The 19,288-nt window shown below is 36.1% G+C and overlaps 1 protein-coding gene across 1 annotated transcript in view; it reads right to left on the bottom strand.

The window, feature by feature from the left end:
* The window catches only part of LOC122815065 (putative uncharacterized protein DDB_G0286901), a 151,945-nt gene that overhangs the window by 8,770 nt on the left and 123,887 nt on the right, over positions 1–19,288 (bottom strand). Inside the window, exon 8 of the mRNA XM_044087309.1 lies at positions 15,381–15,584. Within this exon, the coding sequence (XP_043943244.1) occupies positions 15,381–15,584 (204 nt within the window). The remainder of the gene's footprint in view (positions 1–15,380; positions 15,585–19,288) is intronic.

Genomic DNA, 19,288 nt, shown 5'->3' with positions numbered 1-19,288 from the left:
CGAAATGCAATCAGGATCAGTTGTATAGCTCTCACTCAGTAAATCTTCCTTCCAAAAGATTTTTAAACTTGACTCAAGATTATACTTCATGTATATGACATATACTAATATAGAGGCAGTGTCTTCTGTTATTCTGAATGAAATACATTATTGGCAGGAATATAGGCTATTAGACATTTCTTTTCCTATATACTCAAGCATCAATTGTAATTTTTTTTAAATGGGTATGTAGTTTTTATACCCAAAATGCATATCTCTTTAAATAATTCCTTAAACTGTCAAATTCATATCTGTTTAAGGGACTGCCTACTTTGTTGATGTCATTTATATTACCAAATTATATAATAAATGTAAAGATAAGTCTTTTTTATGTACTTTGAGAAAAAGTGGCATGTCTTTTATAGAAAAGATCAAAATGGAGTTTCTACGTATATCAGAGGTATTTAAGAGTCATCAGTAAATGCAATGTTAATAATCCTTTGTAAAAACACACTACAACGGTAGATCATGACAGAATTTTTAAATTTCATGTTTTCCTGCATCTGGTTTGCAAACCCTCTAATGGGTAACCATTCAGTCAAGTTTCTTAAAGTGAAGACAAATACAGAAACTCTGAAATGTTACCACCAAAAGTAAGCCATTGTTACCACTGGTGATAGCCATTTTTGATTTGGTGACAGCCCTTCTGCAGTGTCTTAACTCAAAGAGGTGCAGCACAGTGAGGGGCTGGTTCTCTGTCTACAACAAAGGTTAATGAGGCATTCCAGGGGAGCAGCATATGATAACTAACCATGTGCTCTACTCCCAAGATGCCTGTAGAAAGTATTTTATGCAATAGAGTTTTTCACAGACCCATTTTGCAGTGTAAATCCATACCACCAGTCACACTAGTTAACTCAGCCAAAACTTCACACTTACCCATTACTGTTAGTGGGTGGTAACTGGTAGGGATTTTAGTGCCTAGGTAAGGTTGAGGTATATGTGCACATTTGTATGTGCCTGTTTGCATGTGCGAGTGATGTAATGTGACAGAGTGTGCATGTGTGTGTGTGTGTGTGTGTGTGTGTGTGTGTGTGTGTGTGTGTGTGTGTGTGTGTGTGTGTGTGTGTGTGTGTGTGTGTGTGTGTGTTTGTCTATATGTGTATGTGTGTGTGTGTGTGTGTGTGTGTGTGTGTGTGTGTGTGTGTGTGTGTGTGTGTGTGTGTGTGTGTGTGTGTGTTTGTCTATATGTGTATGTATGTATGTATGTGTGTGTGTGTGTGTGTGTGTGTGTGTGTGTGTGTGTGTGTGTATGGGTTAATAGGTATATTTGATGTCGTGTGTGTTTGTGCATGTGTGTGTGTGTGTGTGTGTGTGTGTGTGTGTGTGTACATGAGTGACAGGGGTGGCTACCACACCTCTAAACTCCTTTGGACCATCAAACAATTCCTGTCATACTGGGGATATGCTATACACAAGAGACATTCATTAATATTATCCTAATCAACTTAAAAAGTTAATAAAACTCAGGTTTTGCAGACTGAAGCATATTATGGATAGAAAAAAGTATGACACTCTAATGTATGACATTATTCAATAACTGTTGTGGTCCACGACATACAGGGGCCATGCTAAAGACTTCCAGACAAAGCCAGGTAAACATTAGATGACACCAGGGGGTATTTTTACATATTACTCTAATCTGCGTAATAATTTAAGAGAGCAACAGGTGCAAAAGGTAAAAAAAAAAGATCAGGAATGGGAGAAACATGGAATACATGATGAAAAAGATTTGGTTAAAATAGAAATGGAGAGGAAAAGCTGTTTATACCTCTGGAGGAACTGCAGCAGTAATATGGTTTAGCTAAAGAAGAATAGTGGTGCCATTTAGTATTAATGGAAGAGGAGATGAAGGATAGATAAATGGAAAAAAGATCAAAACAAAGGAAAACAGGAAAATGAAAAACAAATGCAGTAGGAAAATGGGAGGAAAATGACCAACAAAAGTATACATAAATGTATAAAGACCTAAGAGAAAAGAACAAATATATATATATATATATATATATATATATATATATATATATATATATATATACATATTAAGGAAATGAGGAGAAAAGAGGAAAGGGTGGATGAGGAGGAACTGGAGGTAAATAAAAAGAAATGGAGGAAAATAATACAAAGAAAAAAACAGATGTGAACGATACACAGAATAAGAGATCAGAACTTATAAATAATACACAAATAGTACCTCATTCCAAAAGAAAAAGAGAAAAGCTAGAGAAAGAAAAGAGAAAGAATGACAGTAAATGCTGGAGATGCAGGCAGACAGTAGTAGAAATGATGCATATGTATTGGGCCTTCCCCTGGACATAAGAGATATGGAGTAAAGTAAAAAGTAATAATGAAAGGTTCATTGATTCACGTACTAGGCAATCAGTCTACAGACCATTACAGTCCTAACCAATAAACCATATTCAAAAGTTTTCTCTAGTACCAATGAGGGAAACACAAGATAGTCCAGGATAAGAATTTTAGGCTACTCAACCAATTATATAGGTTTACATAAAGGCAGCAAGTATGTTACTTTTCTTAATGTGAAATCGAAGTTTGTTCCAAAGATGGAGGTTAAGCTGAGACATGAATCTTTCACACCAATGTCTCTGATTTATTTGTTAATGAAGGTTTATTTCTGTTAAATGAGTATATGAGGAGATATTCTTTAAAGGACTAGGAGGTCCTTCTCACTGGAAAAAATCAAACATTATCCCTCTGCACAAAGGAAGAAATTCAAGAGACATTAATAACTTTATGGTGATAGCAATCTTATCTCCCCTTGCCAAAATGCTTGAAAAATATATTCAGAAACAATTTCTAAGACTATCTCTTGCAGGAAGAACTAATTTCCTCTATACAATATGGATTCCATCTTTCCCATAGTCTTGCTAACTTATATAGCTAATGTCAAGAAAACTAGAGATAATGGCAAACTACTTTCTTCCTTATTTCTAGTCTTATCTAAAGCCTTTGACTTAAATGTCCTCACTAGGTCTCTCTCATCCCACCCTTCTGTGGTTCCAAAGCTACTTGTCCAATAGGCATCAGTCAGCAAATTTGCACTCTAAGCTCTCTCCTTACCTGCCAGTCACCACTAGTGTACCACAAGACTCTATCCTTGGTCACCTTCTCTTTAACATTTTTACCAACACCCTCTGTAGATCCACACAAGTCACCCTAATACAAACCACAGATGATTTCACTATCATTTGCACATCTGATAACATCACAACATCAACAACACCTACATAAAATTACTCAGGAAGCTTTAACAGCCATTGGAACATGGATTTGTAACTCACAACTCATGCTCAACCTGCAAAAGAGCAAACTTCTACTTTTTTCCCCAGATCCCTTTCTCATGAAAAAAACAAAAGTTAAATTCCTTTCTGTCTTATATACAACCATCAACTCTCATAGCAAATTATTAGGGTTAACAATGGACGATAACCTTTCATTCAACTTGCATATACAAAATTGCATAAGAAAACCACATCAAAAACTAAGGATACTTTACAGAGCCAACAACCTTTTCGCTGATGTAACTAAAACTACAATTATTTCCTCCCCACACTTTTTTTTGTGCACCCATCCTTACTAACTTATTAGCTTCACAAAATGTAAAACTTGAAATTTGCAGCAAATACCCATTTCAGAACCCATCAATGTATACCATTAAAAAGCCTAAACTGGTTAGAACCGTCTTATCAACTAACATGCACAAAGATTCTTACCAAATATAAAATTATCCAGCATCCATCTCCCTGTCCAGTACTAAAAACATTCTACACAACTATGTTCCTAGTCGGTCATTGCTATCCAGTGACCAAAAGATCCTGTATATCTACAAACCTAGCAAACCTGCTTGGCATTGTCTGTACTTGTACAAGGTTGCTAAGGCCTGGAATTCCTTACCTGTATCCATCAGTTCAATACCCTCCCTCCCATCTTTCAAAACTACTATCAAAGACTTCCTACCTAAAATCTGTCTTTGTTCTTGACCAGAATCAGGATAAACTATATCCCTAAAGATGAACTAGTGCCTTTTCTTCCATTATACCTCCTTACTCTTCCTTATTCACTTACTTCCTTACTTTTATCAAATTTTTTTTCCCTGACTTTTTCTCTAAATATACCATAAGTCTTTTCCCCCTCACTTCATATTGTAATTCCTGTTTGTATTAGACTAACATACCTTTAATATCTCTACAAACTGTCTAAATTTTCTATAAACATTAAAAGATCATCATATATCTTGTATCAATTCTTTAACCAATGTTTTTATATTATCACACATTTGTTATAGTTATTTAAACTGCAGATGTTTTTGTTTTATTTTTGAACATTGTAAAATTATTGTTCGTAAAATATTTTATTATAATTTGGATATTTTCACCCCCCGGCCTCCACTGAAAATGAGCTTCTACCTGGTTGGACTTTCCCGGTAATAAAATATTAATACATGAATAAACAATAAATACATTTAAGAGGAATACCTGCAGTAACTTTATGAATATGGAGTGTGGAATAATACAGGATTCTGGAGTGCAGTGTCAGACTAGACTAATGGTTTTAATGTTAAATAATTTCTTGTCACAGCTAATTATGATATAAACTGTGATGACCATGTCCTGGCCCAGCAATCAAGGAGCCTCAATCCTCACCACCAATTCCAGGGAGGTCTTCTCCTAGAAGAGGAAAGGATAACTAATACACACAGTAAAGTACAATTTCCATTAAGTGCACCACAGAGATCACAGTTAGTCTGGGGCTGGTTGCTACCTTGCTCACCAGGTCCCCAATTAGACTCCCCACTGGCACAGCTATAGGGTCCAGGTCTCAACCTAACTGGGCAAGCTAAAACCTCCAGTACCCTCTCTGTCCAACCAGTGCTTCATGTCCCTGCCAAGTAGCTGACACAACACATACACACTTTGAGATAAGTATTTATACAACTTCACAGACACTCCTGCGAAAGGCTGACACAGATTCTCCAACTGTGCCCCTTTACCCAGACTACACGGTAGTAATTACTGCCACCACCCAGTTAATAATATCAGCTACTAAAAGGCCCTTAAAAGGGTGTCCAGTTATTACTGTGCAATATTAATATCCAATGGTAATGTGACTATTCAGTCTAAGGCTTATTGGAAGGGCTTAGACAGTAAACTCTATAAATATATAATGTACTCTAAAGCATAATTTGTCTCTACACAAAGCAGCCACAGGTAGAAGGTTTTAAAAATATTTAATAATAAATAATTAAAACACAAGACAAAACTACTACACCACAGAGATATCTAAGAGTTCCGAGATCACACAGAAACTTAAAATAATACAGTAGGACAGGTCTGATTTCAAAGAAAAATACCTAATTAATCTTTACTAGCTTTAACTATTCCTACAAGAAATCACAGTGCTAAAAACTTAAATGTGAGCATAAGCAGAGTGCTGGTAAGTTGGATATCAAGATCAAAATGCCTCCCATCTCTCTCTGAGACATAGTTTATAAAACATCACTAACAAACATGTTTCTGACTCCTCTTCAGATTACATCATTTTTGACACTTAGGTTTTCCCAGTATTCATAGTGCATCATCTTGACACCTGCTCTGAGTTCCCAGGCTAATAGAAACTCCATTTACATTATTTAGCAAGCTAACACCTGTACAGGAGAATACAACAATAAAAGGCATTTCACATATACACTCTAGCAGAAACCAAAGCAATAAAGTACCTTCCACATGTGCACTCTAACAATTATTCCTTAAGTTAAGACAATAGGAAGAATGTGTTTAGCTAGCCACTCTGGCACCATTTTTTAGATAATTGTGCTGTCAAAGACATTTGAAATTGCTGGCTTGGTTTTTTCCTTACAGCAGATGGCAATGTTGTAAGAATCTTGAAGTTCACATTTTACAGTGTTTTCTTTCATTTAAAAACACAAGCCTGTATTTTACATTTATTTATACAAATGATATAATTATATATCACATTCTATTTGCCTAGGCTGTCAGCCTTCACCCATCTTGCCCCAATTGTCACATAAACTATAATACATGTGAGGATATTAGATATTGCTATCTGTGTAAGGATGACTGGCTGAAGTTTTGTAAATAATTGTAAATTATCCTGTGTTACATATGCCAGCGTGACTAGCTATAATTTTGTAAATATGTTTATGTCTTTTAATTATCACTCTGATTTATGCAAGATGTTTGAATGCCAAACAGTGTTCTTCTGGCTGACCAAATGTATATGTTCTCTGTAAAGAGAATTATGAATGTATGTTGCCAGAGCCAGCTGACCTAGGTGTGATGTCATATTGTGCAAGAGTTGAGAGAATAGAATCTTCACTGTAGCTGTTTGTTAACTTTTTAAGTCTGATATGAGAGTAGAATTCTCATGGCAACTTCCTGTTACTTTTGAAAGAGATCTGCTATAAAAAGCAGGTTCTGACTCAGTTGTTCAGTTATTGTTCAGTAGTTGTTTTCCAGAGCTGTTGAGCAGTAGTAGTCCAGTTGTTTCCAGGAGTTGTTCGAGTCGCTGAGGACAGACATCCTGGAGTGTGGACATAATTTTTCATCTTATCTTGCAGAAGTAAGAGAGTATAATCTTGCCTTGCTAAAGCATTTAGATTAGACAGGGACAGTTAAGCTTCAGATTGTCTGGGAAGTACAGCTAGATAGAGGTTTTCTAAAATCACTGTGAGATCTATCCTACAGTATTATTTTTATATTTCCTGTGTGTGAAACTCTAATGTTTATTGGAATCAGTTATTCAGTATTTACATGTTTTAAATCCTTTTATTATGGTTCAGGTATATCATGGATTTTGGATAGCCTGCAATGATTTAGAAGAGTCTTTGAATTACAGCTGAAATTTAAGGCAAACTTATTTTGGTGTTAAAGATGTGCTGTAACAGTACAGTATAAATAAAATCCTAATCCTTTAGGATGCTAGTCAATGAACTTCAAAGGTACAGGAAGGCATAACTTACCTTCTTTATGTTACTTAACAGGGCTGGAAATACCTAGTGAAAACAAAACATAATGATTTTTTTTAAAGTTTTTAAGCACTGAATTAACATGTGAGGAATTTTTAGTTCTATAGACATCTCACTGAATTACAATAGAGAAAGTCTGCATATGAGTTATAGTTGGAGAGAAGTGAAAATGCTAATGCGTGTAGGGATCTATTTTCTCTCTGTGTTAAGAATTCTATGTCATTAATTGGAGACATCATATGTCTGTGATTATCACCCAGCTTGTTCATTAATTCTGTTACTTCCCTTTGGGAAAATTGTTTCTGTAAGCAGCAAGATAAAATAATTATTTATTTGCAAACACATTATGGGTATTCTGGTGGGCATTATAAAGTATTGGAGTTAATGTGTCAGACTGACCAATGAGCCCCATTCTACTTCACACATTTAACATTTAAATGTTTGTATTTATGTATCCTAACAGGCACAGGTAACAGGCATTACTGCTGTTTCATTAATTCTCAGAACTGATTAAAAGTGGCTGCTGGTGTCAGTATGTCCAACTTGAGCAATGATGAAATAAAAAGGGATTTGATACTCATCTATTAAAATAGTCTAACAAAAACTCATAAGAAAGAAACACGTACCACAGATCTAGAAAACAAAGTTTTACTGCGGAAAAAAATATGTGAATAAAAGCACCCAGACGATATTACCAGCTACTTTGTCATAAAATAAGGACTTCTAGAAGACTTGTTTTTTTTCAACACAGCCAGTAATGAAATCTTGGTGTAAACTAAGAGATAACTGGAGGGGAGCAGCATTATGAATATCGCAATGAATTTGATTTTTCTGTGACAAAACTACTCAGAATGTAGCTACAAGTAGACCTTAAGGTTATATCAAGCTGGAATAATACTGTGATTCAATCTCAGTATTAAAACACTAAACTCCTGTTATGTTCTTCTCCAAATTGCTTGCCCCCTTAAAAAATAGCCTGGTTCATATATTTGAGAGTGCTATTGCTTCCTGAGTTCAAAGCCTGTGGCTAATGAAGTCCCCAAATCAGTATTCTGAAGTATGAGTATTTCTGAATAAACAGCATGTACTTCAGGCTTATCTTTAGCTTCACAATACTAACCAGGAGGAAAAAAGGCTATGCACTGTGACAGATCAGGCACCAGGGCCATGGTAAGCACTTACTAGGATATTAGTTCAAAATTAATCGTGGAACTAACCAAGTTTAGGATAAAGTAAAGTAAAGTAAATGTTTGCCTTTCAGATTATACTGAAGGACTTCTGTCAAACGTTTGAAGGCTCTGAATAAGGCTAACCTATGTTAACCAGAAATCATGCCTGCATGCTTAACGAAAAAATATATTTTCCTTTACTAGGAATTAAACTCATGATGCAAAAACACAGTCACTGTTGTATTAGCTAGTTTACATTAAGCAGACATCATGGAAGATCATCTTATCTGCATGATTGTTTAGATTAGTAGTAGTAACAGGCTAACTCCCATTATGGGCCATTTTAAGCCTAGCCAATTACCCCATGTGAGAATCAAACCCTGCACCTTGTGTATGTAAGGTAGACACCCTAACCATTATGCCAACCTCCCACCTTTAAACTTGACATGCAAGGTAACTGGACACTTTAAGGTGTATATAGCAAAGGTTACTGGCATGATACAGTGGATGGTGTAATGCAGTCATTAATGGTTTTAACAGAAAATAAACTTCACTGGTTAGGGAAAGAGGACTGGAATTGTTTAGGTAGAAATTATTTATACTTATATTTATTTATTTATTTTATGCATTTTACCTTTGTTAACTGGGTTAGTCCGACTGGGCTGCAGAGCCTTTTTTCAGTGGAGACCCAAGGAGAAAAGCTCCACAGATTAATATCAAAACTAAACATCATACAATATTAATATACATATGTATATATACAGGAGAAACAGAGTACAACTTATACATGAACATGTTAGAATACAAAAGTTCTTCTTTCAGCTTTTCCCGGTTAGGGGTCGCTACAGTGGAACTCCGGTCTGCTAATAATTGGCAGTAGATTTTTTATGGTGCTGAGGTGCCAGCTCAATGCCCAACCTTCAACGAAGGCACGCCCATTCACGCATGCCTTTCGAATGCCACTCGACCATGGGAGGACATGCAGAGTCCACACAGAAGGTGCTCCAGCCGAGAACTGAACGGGAGAACCTCTTCCTGTGAGGTGACAATGCTACTGCTGCACCACCGCGGCTGCATGTTAGAATACAAGAGTAACAGGTACTTAATGTATTATTGCAACCAGATTGTCACTGTTGCAAAGTTGGCATTCTGGGATTGAGACGATTTTAGGAAACACTGTAAGGTGTTATTTACACTCATTATTGCTGTCAAATAACTTTACATTTCCTTCAGGAAGCAAAACTATTGAAAAAAACCCTGTTCCTGTCTTCCGTGCATTACACATGCATGCTTGAGTAGTCATGGATGCTCTCTTTCTGACAAACGGAAACAGAGCTAGGTGAAGAGGTGTGGGTAGCCCTTGTGACGATGTAATGATTTACACAAAAAAATTCAAGGTAGTTTGTGAGTCAACAGCCTCTTAACTGGCTGAGGGAATACTTAGTCCAACAATGTTTCTCTTCAGATTGGTAGTACAATTTCATTTAGTTTTGGTTTGACATTTTGCGAGGTTCATCCACAGTATCTGCACTACAAAACCACTGCTTGGGGTTCTGACAAAGTAAAACAACTGTAAGGTAATATAAAGTTATTCACAAGCAGTCGTTAATCAGGCAGGAAAAGTACAGGATATGATGGGAGAAAACACTTTGTGTATGCAGACTTCCCTGCTGGAGTGTCGGTTGTAATTAAGCCTTGGAATTTCATGTCCAACTGCTGTTTCCAGCAATATTCAGAAAAGGAATGTGCAGCAGGCGGACTTGTAATAAGCGACATGCTGGCAGGAAACTGCATATGACTATGTCTCTCAGTTGTTAATGGTAACACTCCAGAAAAGTAACTGTTGTGGTACAGATAACACATTATATAAAATTTTTGCAATTTTAACAAACCAAAGAAATGATTGGGAAGCAACCGCTACTGTAGTGAAAAATCTGGTTGCAATAATACGTAAGTACAGAGTAATATTAAGGATATAAACAGCCATGGTACATATTAACTATATAAAATATAACATAAAAAGTTTGATTCTAACTAACCATCAAAGAGCAATTTAAGGTTGTTAGAATATCATAAAGACCTTAAATTAGTAGTTGTGGTAAAGTGTGAGAGCTAAGAGGGGAAGGAGAAGAGGAAGTAGTTTAGGTGGGAGAGGGACAAGAACATCTTACACTTTCCAAGTGCTGTAATGGCACATGCAACACGTGGTTTGAAAGTCTGGAATCTCAACAATTAAAAAACTAGTTCCACTGTCTGGCAGTAGTGTTCTCATTCTTCACTGTCTTTATAGTGCTGCAGTCTGTCTCTGTCTTCTGTTACCTAAAATGTTTCTGTGATGTGCTGCCCTGATTTAGGTTTCACATAACCTTGAAGTAGTTTTTTTAGAATATAGAGTGTTTGCAGATTATTTAATCTAGGATTGACCACAGTGGTATATACCACCTTACTACATGAAATTAGTACTTTCCTTTCCTGTTACCACATTTAATGTTACCCTGACAATAGATCACATGTTGTAGTAAAAAAATGACAATGTCTAATGATCTTTTATTTTGCAGAATAGTGTGATCTCAGTAATTAAGTTGCTGATTTTACTTTTTCTTGATCTGGGTACTATATTTTCTTTCCTTTGTTTATATAGTTAGCATTTCTTCTGACACCAGAATGGCTGTGCCACTGAAATAACAGCAAAGTATCTCTCAACAGCGAGAACATCTTTTGAGTCATTACATTTTTAAGACCTTGGCATGGCATGTTGGCTTTAATTAATTTCAGATTTATTCTCTCAACCTAAGTTATTCTAGAATGTTATGATGTATCAGAATCAAATCAAATCATCAGGATTATCAAATTTGATTTTAAAATACAGAACATAACCTGTTACTTGCACTTTTTCCTCCTAAAAGGGCTTATTATATATGTGTATGTATATATATATATATATATATATATATATATATATATATATATATATATATATATATATATACCATTTTACCAGTCTCAACTTTCATTTTGTGATTTAAAGCAAATTAATTCTCGTCAGATTTATATCACTTATTATAATACTCGTATAAATGGGTCCCTATAATTGTATTAATAATTTTGCATACTATATTGATATACAGACCAACTCAGTATCACAAGAGGAAGGTTTTCAATACATTTCACAAAAGAAATGCAATCAGGATCAGTTTTACAGCCCTTCCTCAATAAATCCTTTTTCCAGCAGATTTTTAAACTGGACATCAAATTTATACTTCATGCATATGACGTATAATAATCTAGAAGTATGATGCTCTGTTATCTTGAATAATATACATTAATGGCAGGAATATTGGCTATATGAGATTTCTTTTCTTCTCCTTCATACACAAAAATCACTAGTAATATTTTTTGAAATGGGTATGTAGTTTTTATTCCAAAAATACATATCTCTTTAATTAATTCTTTAGACTTTCAAATCCATATCTTTTCAGGGTCCTGCCTATTTTGTTGATGTCATTTATATTACGAAGTGGTATGTATTTCATAAGAAAAATCAAGATGGAGTTTGATACATGTATAAGAAGCATTTAAGAGTCAAAATGCAATGTTAATAATGCTTTGCGTAAACATACTAGAGAGGTGATAATTACTGTAGTTTTTCTGCATCTACAACATCCCATAATGGGTAACTGTTCAGACAACTTTGTTAAACTAAAGACAAATCAGGAGTTCTGAAGTGTTACCACCAAAAGTGATCCTTTTTTACCATTGGCAATAGTCATTTCTGATTCAGAGACAGGCCTTCTGTAATGTCTTACCTCAAAGAGGTGCAGCACAGTGAGGGCCATCTCTCTGGCCTACAACAAAGGCTAAGGGAGCAGCATATGATAACTAGCCATGTGCTCTACTTTGGAAATGTCTGCAGAAAGTTTAATGCAGTGGAGTTTTTCACTGACCCATTCTGCTATGTAAATCCTTACCACCAGTCACACTAGTTAACTCAGCCAAAAGTTCATACTTACCCATTGTTGTTAATGGGATTTAAGTGCTAGGGATTTTAGTGCCTAGGTAAGGTTGAGGTACATGTGCACATTTGTATGTGCCTGTTTGCATGTGCGAGTGATGTAATGTGACAGAGTGTGCATGTGTGTGTGTGTGTGTGTGTGTGTGTGTGTGTGTGTGTGTGTGTGTGTGTGTGTGTGTGTGTGTGTGTGTGTGTGTGTGTGTGTGTGTGTGTGTGTGTGTGTGTGTGTGTGTGTGTGTGTGTGTCTGTGCATGTGAGTGGCAGGGGTGGCTACCATACCTCTAAACTCCCCTGGACCGTCAGACAATTCCTGCCATACTGAGGAGACACTACACACAAGGGACATTCTTTAATACTAACCTAATCAACTTAAAACTTTAATAGAACTCAGGTTTTGTAGAATGAAGGATATTATGGATATCATGGATAAAAAAGTATGAAACTCTAATGTTTAGCACTATTCAATAGCTATAGTGGTTCATGACATACAGAAGCCATGCTAAAGACTTCTGGACAAAGCAGAGGAAACATTAGATGACACCAGTAAGTCTTTTTTACATATTACTCTAATCTACTTATTAATGTAACAGAGTAACATGTGAAAAAGGTAGAAAAGAAAGAGCAGGAGGCAAACGATTTGATTAGGGTAGGAATGGAGAGGAAATGTTCCTTAAACTTCTATAGTAACTGCAACAGTAACATGGCTGAGATAAAGAAGAATAGTGGAGCCATTTAGTTTTAATGGAAGAGGGGATGAAGGAGAGAAAAATGAAAAAGAGATCAAAACAAGGGAATCGGGGGAGATGAAAAGCAAGTCTTGTGGGAAATGGGAGGAAAAAGACCAACCAAAGTGTACATAAATGTATAAAAACCTAAGAGAAATGAAAATATATGTGCATGATAAGGAAATAAGAGAAAAGAGGAAAGAGAGGAGGAGGAACTGAAGATAAATAAAAAGAAATGGAGAAAAACAATATGAAGAAATAAACAGATACAAAAGCTATACAGAATAAGAGATCAGGCCCTATAAATAATGCATAAATAGTACCCACTCCAAAAAAAAAAAAAGAAAAAGAAAAAAGTCCATTAAAGGAAGGAGAAGGAAGGACAGTACATGCTGGAGATGTGGACAGAGAGTAGTAGGAATGATACATATGTGTTCCGTCTTTCCCTGGATGCAAGAGATATGGGGTAAAGTAGTAATGAAAGGTCCATAGCTTCATAGGCATGTACAAGGCAGTCTACAGACCATAACTGTCCTAACCAACAAATCAGATTCATACGTTCCCTCTAGTCTCAACACAGGTAGCACTAAATAGTCCAGGGGAAGAATTTTAGACTGCTCAACCAGTTATATAGGTATACGTACAAAGCAGCAAGTGTGTTGCTCTGCTTGATCTGAAACAGAAGTTTAATCTAAAGGTGGAGATCAAGCTGAGACATGAATCTGTCACACCAATGTCTATGATTTATCTGTTGATGAAGGTTTATTTCTGTTAAATGAGTATATGAGGAAACATTTTTCAAAGGACTAGGAGGTCAAGGAGGGTCATACTTCCTGTGACTTGAAAGGCTAGATACAGATCCCAAGAAAGAGTCTATAACAGACTAAATACAGAGAGAGGGCTGTCGGTCTGCCAGCATAACTGGGGGTCTTGATCTGTAAGTATAAGGCAAGACATATACAAAAAAAGAGTGGGAAAACTCATGGGTCTTTTTCAAATGGGGAGAATCAAGGAACAAAGGAAAATTGTCAGCAAGAAAAGTAAAACTCTGGCAGTGGGAATAAAGACAAAGATTACAAGATACATGAAGAAAGCGTAAGAAATATCAAAACACCAGTTAAACAGACACTTTGTACAAAGGTGCTGCAACTCAACTCCCCACAATTTCTCTGTCAATTTTTCCAAAGTTTAGCAGTATTTCCCAGAATGCTTTAGTAACCTTACCGATAATTCTGCTTTCCTTCGTATACATATTCAAAGACTCAGCAAATCACAAACTCAAGGGAGTCATCAGTGTTTTGGACATTTTTCATACAGCGATAAAGAGACTGTTAGCAGGAAAAATATGTATTTCAAGCCTGTGGAATAAGTTACCCTTACAAGTCAAACAAATTAGTACTTTTGTCTACCTTTAAGGCTAGTCTTGATGATTGGATGGGTAGACACAAATATAGCCCTGGAATATAATGTATGGCCTTGCTTGATTTATGAGGTGCTTGAAGACTATGCTGTGCTAAAATTGGGAGATGCTGTCATTGTAAATGTCATTTGAAAGGAACAGCTGCAGTAAACGTATGAATATGCAAATGCAGAATAATACAGGATCCTGGACTGCAGTGTCATACCAGACTAACGGTTTTAATGTTAAATCATTTGTTTTCACAGCTAATTATGATATAAGCTATAATACATTTTAAACCAATTTAACAGTTAATAATTTAAAGTGCATTGGTAACTTTTGAAAGTATCTTTTTTTACAACTAATTTAATTTCTGATTATACTGCTCATGTTAAAATTGCAAGTGATTTTCAAAAATCGAAGATTATAGTGTGCTGTTTGATTTTTTTAGTTACACTATTTATTCATTTTTTTCTCTATAGGCATAACCATAAAACACTGTTATAGTTGACATTTGGCAATGCTTTTGATATAGCTGAAGAGGACTACAGGCTAAACATTACGTTTTTTAGAAAAGCAGCTTTTTACTTAAATTGTGGTTTCAGTACTACATGTTCACATGTTGTTTCAGTGTAAGATGTTCCACCTTCAAGACTTTTTAGGCTGCCTCTTTCTATGAGGTAAGAAACTTCAGCTGATGAATTTAGCATGAAAATACAGTAGCCTATACATTAATTTAGGAGGTTAGGCATTGTGGGTTCAGTCTTTCATGATGTAATAGCAAAGTTTAGACACAAAATAAAATCATGAGTCTGTCCTTACTAACAAAATAAAATGCCAAAACATTACACTTTTTCCATTAAAACTGTATAATTGGTATTGCATATTCTAAGGAGATCTTAAAGTTCAAAGGTGTGTTATTTACACTTGTTTCAGAAAGTGACCAATACATTTTATGTGAATAAAGCTCCTATTTAGTTCAAGACATTTCACATAAAATAAATAAGTTAAAGTAGAAAATAAGAGTTACTTCATCAGTGTTGTTCATGTTCCTCTTCTGTTCATCTTTGTTTCCAGATTTCAGATTATGTGTACTAGTGGGTATGTCATCTCCTTCCATAACATGTGACTTACTGCTGTTACTGTTTTCATTAGTTACGCAGGTAATGACATCATCAGTCTGGATTCTTCCAGCATCCAAATTTTTTGATGGATGGTTGGCATCTGCAGTTTTCTATAAAAGTACAATTAGCATTCACCTAACGGAGTAACACCTGCAGAAACAGTAACTTTGCTGCAACTCCTAATAAACTGACTAGACTCTGAATACTGTTCAATAGAAATAAAGTTCATCTATGTCATCATGTGGAAACTGAAGAAATGTCTAACACAAAATTTTCAAATGATTAGTGAAATTGTCATAGTGCACTGGAAAAGAGAGGCTACATAAACATTTGTAGACAGTCATCATAGATAGACAGAATATTGATCAGAATTTTTCTCTTAAAAGAAAAAAACAAGCTCAAATTTAAGAAAGCTTGTAAGTAATTAGTAGTTTATATGGCTAATGGCATGTCTGTATTACAGTAACTGACTGATACTACGAGACCCATTGATGCAAGCCCAAGATTACATAGACTATTTCACTTAATTGCAGACTTAATATGCACACGGGGCAGCCACGGTGGTGCAGCAGTTAGCATTGCTGCCTCACAGCAAGAGGTTCTCCGGTATGATCCTCGGTTGGGGTGCCTTCTGTGCGGAGTCTGCATGCCCTCCCTGTGGTTGGGTGGGTTTCCTCCGGGTGCTCCGGTTTCCTCCCACATTCCAAAGACATGCTGTAGGTGGATTAGACACACTAAATTAGCCCTAGGCATGGCGTGAGTGTGTGTGTGTGTGTGTGTGTGTGTGTGTGTGTGTGTGTGTGTGTGTGTGTGTGTGTGTGTGTGTGTGTGTGTGTGTGTGTGTGTGTGTGTGTGTGCCTTCTGTGCAAGGTTTGGTGCCGAGCTGGCAACTCGACACCGTAAAACTCCACTGTCAATCATGAGTGGACAGTGATCTGCTGTGGCAACCCCTAAACAGGAAAAGCCAAAAGAAGAAGAAGCAGACAATATGCATGCATTACTTCCAAAATCACTGTTTCTCAGAGTATTTCCTTTTTATTTCAAGTTATGTCAATCACATAGTTGGTGTATATAAGTTCAGTGATGGTGTGAGATTTGGCCACAACATTGGGGGTGCAGTACAGGGGGACTTACCCCCTCAAGAAACTATGAGAATAGCAATGTTTTACATTCTCTATTCTCTTGTATTTTTGTACTTTTTTTTGTAATTCCTAGGCTTACCCTTACAAATCTCAGATTTAAAATAGTGAGCACCTTATTACTGCTGGTATTGTATGGGATGAAAACAGATAACAACAGTGGTGAAATTCACATGTAGGAGACATTTAGTAAAAAAAAAAAAATGAAATGATAGAATGAGTAATTTATTAAGGGCTTCGAGTAACAATGGACAGACAGATAGGTGGATAGATATGAAGAAAAACTGTGCAAACTAGATTGATTAGGATGACCTTGTAAGCTATTATGGCTTACTCTACATAAAACAAAAGTGCAAAACCCAGTAGTACTACATGTTCCATAAAATGCATGAAGAAAGCAAGTAGCTTTGTATCATTACAGTTTCAAGACTGACTGGTATCTTATCATTGGTGCAGTGGTCCTTACTTACTCATTCTGTGCTACATTCACTGACCACACAACTACTGACTTCTCTTTCCTTTTTATTTTGTGATGGAAGTCCCTTGTCATTAGTGGGATACATAATATCTCTTTGATAATCCTCAAGTTTGTTCACCAATTCTGATAAATGGCTTTGTGTTGAATGTTTCTTTAAGCAGAAAGTAGAAAAAAGGATTGTTTTACGAACAGATTAATGGTGTTCTGGTTAGCATAATAAAGTATGTCAAAGCAAGTAGCATCACCACCTCCTTTTGCATCACATATCTAGTATCCTTCATTTTATAAGCTACTTCATCCACCAATGCAAACAATGTTCCACTCAAGAGACATCATTATCTTATACCACATGTTGTGCATATTTCTTTACTCAGCCAGTCACTCACTAACACTGTCACTCTATTATTCTGATATAATAACATACACTCTTCTATTTCTTTAACCTGTTCCATACTCCTTCATAGCATTCCACAAAGCATCATGTTCCACGGTATCAAATATCACCTACCATAAGTTTCACATCTTTCCTTTTACTTATAATATCATCCACAATTTCTCTCACAATCAGTAACAATTCTTGACATCCCTTCCTTTTTATATCATTTATACTTTCTACCATGATATCTCTCATACTTCCTTCCATTCTTATAATGCATATTATTTAGTGTGATGGGTCTCCATTTTATATTTCATTGTTCTCCTCTTTCTTCCAAGTAAATTTTAATATCCCATTATATAACTTTTCATAAACAAAACTTTCCTTCAGCCATTCTTCCAGTACATTTACAAAATATCCTCTTTGCCAGTCCATTGATTTCTTGTACATTCTCTACTCTATACCATCTGAGCTTTATACTAAATCAACATTTACTTTCTTAAATACTTCATCCAATTCACTTATAGTAATTTATTTTTCAAATTCTTCCTTAACTTGTTCAGGAAAATTCTTTGTTTTCCATTATCTCTTATGTTTCATTCTTATGCTCCTACACATAATTTACAGATGCTCTACTACTATACTTATAATTTCCTCTTGCATTCATTTTACCTCTCCATTAACATTTTTAATTTCCTCATTATGCTAATATCCTCTTTTACTATTTTACCCAAATAGGCAAAACACCTCCAACTTTCTTCTTTATAAAATAATATCCATAATGTATTTCACTTCATTGCTATCCAACACAGAGCAGTGCGTTACAAGGTATCAGTGTCATGTAGTTCACCTTGTTGCTGTCAGATGTAGTTCAAAGCATTTCAGTGCATAAACATGCATGCACATGTGCACACACATGCAAGCACCTGCACCCATGAGCTTGTATCATATTTCCTATTTACTAACCATAGCTTTTTTAAGATCTGTAGTTAATGAGGGGAAAAGAAATGGCAGGTCCTTGCTGCTGCTGCTACAGTTACTTGTGTTAGTTCTAGTTTCTTTTTTCCTGATTATTAACTGTGTTTTTTCTAGAGTTCCAGTTATTAAGGAGAACATTTTCAGTCATAGTACATAGATTTTATGCAGTGAATAGGTCCACCTGTTTTCTTTTCTTTTTTTTTTCTGGGCTTTCACATTACATTAATTAACATTTTTAGAATATCAAGCATGCAATGAGTTTCACTGATTCTTCAATCCCATTTTCCAAGGCATTACTAAAACTTGGAGAATGGGCGAACTGTACCTCAGCACCCTGACTGGAGAATGAACTTCTCCAGCAGGGTATTAGTATACAAGTAACGACATTGAAAAATGAGTCCATTGTTTCAGAGCAGCATATCAAGCTGCAGTGGAGCTCAAACAGAAAAAAATAATGGCTGCCATTATTTTATGCTTGCTAAGGAGTGCTTTAGCTGTTTAGCAAGTGTGAAATGAGGTTTGGCAACAAACCAATTTGTCCAGGGCAGGAGCAGCCTTAGGTCAACTGGTGCCCTTAACAAAAGGGCTCCACGGCGCCCCCCACCACACCACCCAGTGCCCCCATCCTGGTCTACCTACATCAGATAAATACTGGAAAAGTGCCCCTTCTAGACTGGCACCCGGCCACCTAGTTGGCATATGCCCAAGGCCGGCTATGGTCCAGGGACATCTTCAGTAGGGGGTTAGACAAATATATTAGTGAGAGGTAAGAGGATGGGGGTAATGAAAAGGTTAAATGGAAGGAGGGTTGATTGGGAGGAAATGAGGTAAGGGGTGGGGAGG

This window comes from Protopterus annectens, chromosome 11.part0, assembly GCF_019279795.1.
Source record: "Protopterus annectens isolate FY-2018-M chromosome 11.part0, PAN1.0, whole genome shotgun sequence".
Classification (NCBI taxonomy): domain Eukaryota; kingdom Metazoa; phylum Chordata; order Ceratodontiformes; family Protopteridae; genus Protopterus; species Protopterus annectens.
This window is presented reverse-complemented; position numbering and strand designations above follow the sequence as displayed.